General features: G+C 42.2%; 1 protein-coding gene across 8 annotated transcripts in view; it reads left to right on the forward strand.

Annotated features, from left to right (window-relative positions):
* The window catches only part of pkd1l1 (polycystin 1 like 1, transient receptor potential channel interacting), a 33,620-nt gene that overhangs the window by 19,637 nt on the left and 11,626 nt on the right, over positions 1-2,357 (forward strand). For 6 of the 8 annotated variants that reach the window (XM_014018746.1, XM_014018750.1, XM_014018749.1 and 3 more), the window contains 5 exons: positions 489-581; positions 662-824; positions 1,058-1,250; positions 1,382-1,465; positions 1,546-1,753. In XM_014018746.1, the coding sequence (XP_013874200.1) occupies positions 489-581; positions 662-824; positions 1,058-1,250; positions 1,382-1,465; positions 1,546-1,753 (741 nt within the window). Of the gene's footprint in view, positions 1-488; positions 641-661; positions 825-1,057; positions 1,251-1,381; positions 1,466-1,545; positions 1,754-2,357 lie in introns of all 8 variants that reach the window. The other 2 variants (XM_014018747.1, XM_014018748.1) reach the window with 2 other exon arrangements.

The raw sequence follows: 2,357 nt of genomic DNA on the forward strand, positions 1-2,357 counted from the left end.
GCACCATTAGCAGTGTAAAATACTCATGTCGTTGCGTTTTYGCCGGCTACTTTTGCTGCAGCCCAATTGTACTGGGAAGTGGGAATTCCCCAATTAGAAGATGTAAATTTAAACTGAGACGCCCTTCCAACGGGAATTCCCTGTGGGGAAGTGGGAGAGTTCAGAATTCAAGTTGCTCAACAGTTGGTTAGTATTTCTTTGTTATTTATTTCACGTTTAGTCAGTCGTAGCACTTTTCAGTGTTTATAAGAGGACATGTTAAAAYGCTGTTTCTATGCAGGAAATACCAAGTAGAGCTCAGTAATTGTTTGCTAGCGGTGCATAGCAATGAGACGGGGAATGTGACGTTTTCTTTTTAGTCAAAGTTAAACATGAAACATCGAATTTAATTACCTTTAAAAATGAGTTTGACCCCCCCTGATCTAAATCATCCTCTTGTTGAACAAATAAGTTAATCTTTAGCTTTTGTTGTCATGTTTCTGCTGCAGCGGAGCTCTGCGAGTGAGTACACCCTCCTGCGCAGCCGGATCAACTACCACAACTTCAGCGTCAGCCGGGAGCTCCWGCATCACGCCGTCCAGGTGACTGTGGCGTTCACGCTGCCACCTGGCAGAGGATTTCCCATCATGCTTCTCTTCAGGTGTCTGTTTGTATTATTTAGCTGTCATCAGTTACATCTATAAACCGTTTGACACAAACCCAACCCACGACTTGTTGTGTCAGGATGTTTGAGAGGCCAACTCCCAGCATGCACCACCTGCAGAGGATCCACAGGTGGGAGAGCAACACGGTGCACTTCACTCTTCCACCGTCCTACATTAACGGTAAAAAAGGAGTCTTGGTTTCATGTTTTGGGTTTGGTTTTGTTCTTCCTTACTTTTAAGCTGATTATTTCCAACTTGAAGTAAAAGTCCAACAAGCTGAAGGCTTTTTGTGCTGGAGCATCACATTAAACTTAGCTCATTAAAAATTGTCTTACATGCTTCGATAATTCAGAATTTCTTCAAACAACTGAAAAACTGCAACAACTTCACTAAAAAATGTCACAAATTTCCAGCGGCAGGCGTCGGCCACTTAGCCCTGCTTGATGCTAACTTTGACAAAGCGTCCAGGAGGAAGCACAGGAGTGAAGAGCTACGCTACAGCCTGGCGGTGGACAGCAGTCTGTGCTTGTCCTGGGACGGGCAGCAGGGAGACTGGACTCACCTCGGCTGCAGGACGGGACGACTGGACACCACGGTCAGCTGCAGGTATGAGAGTGAAGGTGCTCACCTGTCAGTGCTATCACGGCCTTGCACCCTCCTCTCTCTCTCTGACCTGCTTTATAAACACATTTGACTTGATTCACAGTTTGTTTCTGGTGTGTTCTGTGTGAATCCAGCTGCTACCAGCTGAGGCCACTGACTGTGTTCCAGCAGCAGCTTCAGAGCAGCCATGACGCCGCAGATCTGGATCAGTTCCTGAGGTAACCCCGCCCCTTTTTTATTTATTCGTCCAGTTTTTAAGAATCTGAATAGAAGTAAGTTTCTCTCGTTAATCCCGCAGTGTCTCCAGTGATCCGACAGTGGTCAGTTTACTGGTGCTGGTTCTGATCCTGTTCATCCCGGGGCTCGTCTGGTGTCAGAGAGCAGACGTCGTCTCTGAGGAGAACCGAAGGGTCCACCTCCTTCCCGACAACAATCCGGAGGACTCGTGTTTTTATGCCGTTTGCATCCACACTGGTCTCTGCTCGGCAGCGAGAATGTCTGCCAAAGTGAGTGTGTTTGTGTTCCTTTGGATCAGTTGCTCGGCTTTCATTAAAACTGACTCATTTGTAACTAAACGTTTGCACTTTTATAATCCTTTTAATAATTCCCCTTTACTGTTGGGCAACGAACAAGACAAGCATCAAATACTTGAAGAAAGAAATTGTTTAAACCAGAGRTGAGACGAGCAGTACCTTTTTAAAGAGAAATATTTTTTTGTTTTTTACTGGATAGGTTGCATAATTTGATTTGGTACAGACAGAAATACAATAAATAAAAAATAAGCATTTTTTGTTGTGGCTAGACAAAAATAATGCAATTTATATACAAAAAAAAGATTAAAAAATACATATCACAAATAAAACGAAAGGCAGCAGAAAGAAGAAAGAATCTTGTAATAAAACACCTTAAAGAAGCTGTTTAAAAATAACATCTTAATCATTTTGCAAAGATATTATTTAAAATAAACTTTGTTTTTTGGTTTTATTTAAAGGCACAGTGTGTAGGATTTTGTCAAGTCTTTTAGCCGAAATTGAGATAATCACTAATGACAATAATAAAAAAAACATGTCTAATCATTGCAGACAAAGACCTTGTTTTATTATTTTTACC

Source organism: Austrofundulus limnaeus, unplaced genomic scaffold, assembly GCF_001266775.1.
Source record: "Austrofundulus limnaeus strain Quisiro unplaced genomic scaffold, Austrofundulus_limnaeus-1.0 Scaffold201, whole genome shotgun sequence".
Taxonomy (NCBI): Eukaryota; Metazoa; Chordata; class Actinopteri; order Cyprinodontiformes; family Rivulidae; genus Austrofundulus; species Austrofundulus limnaeus.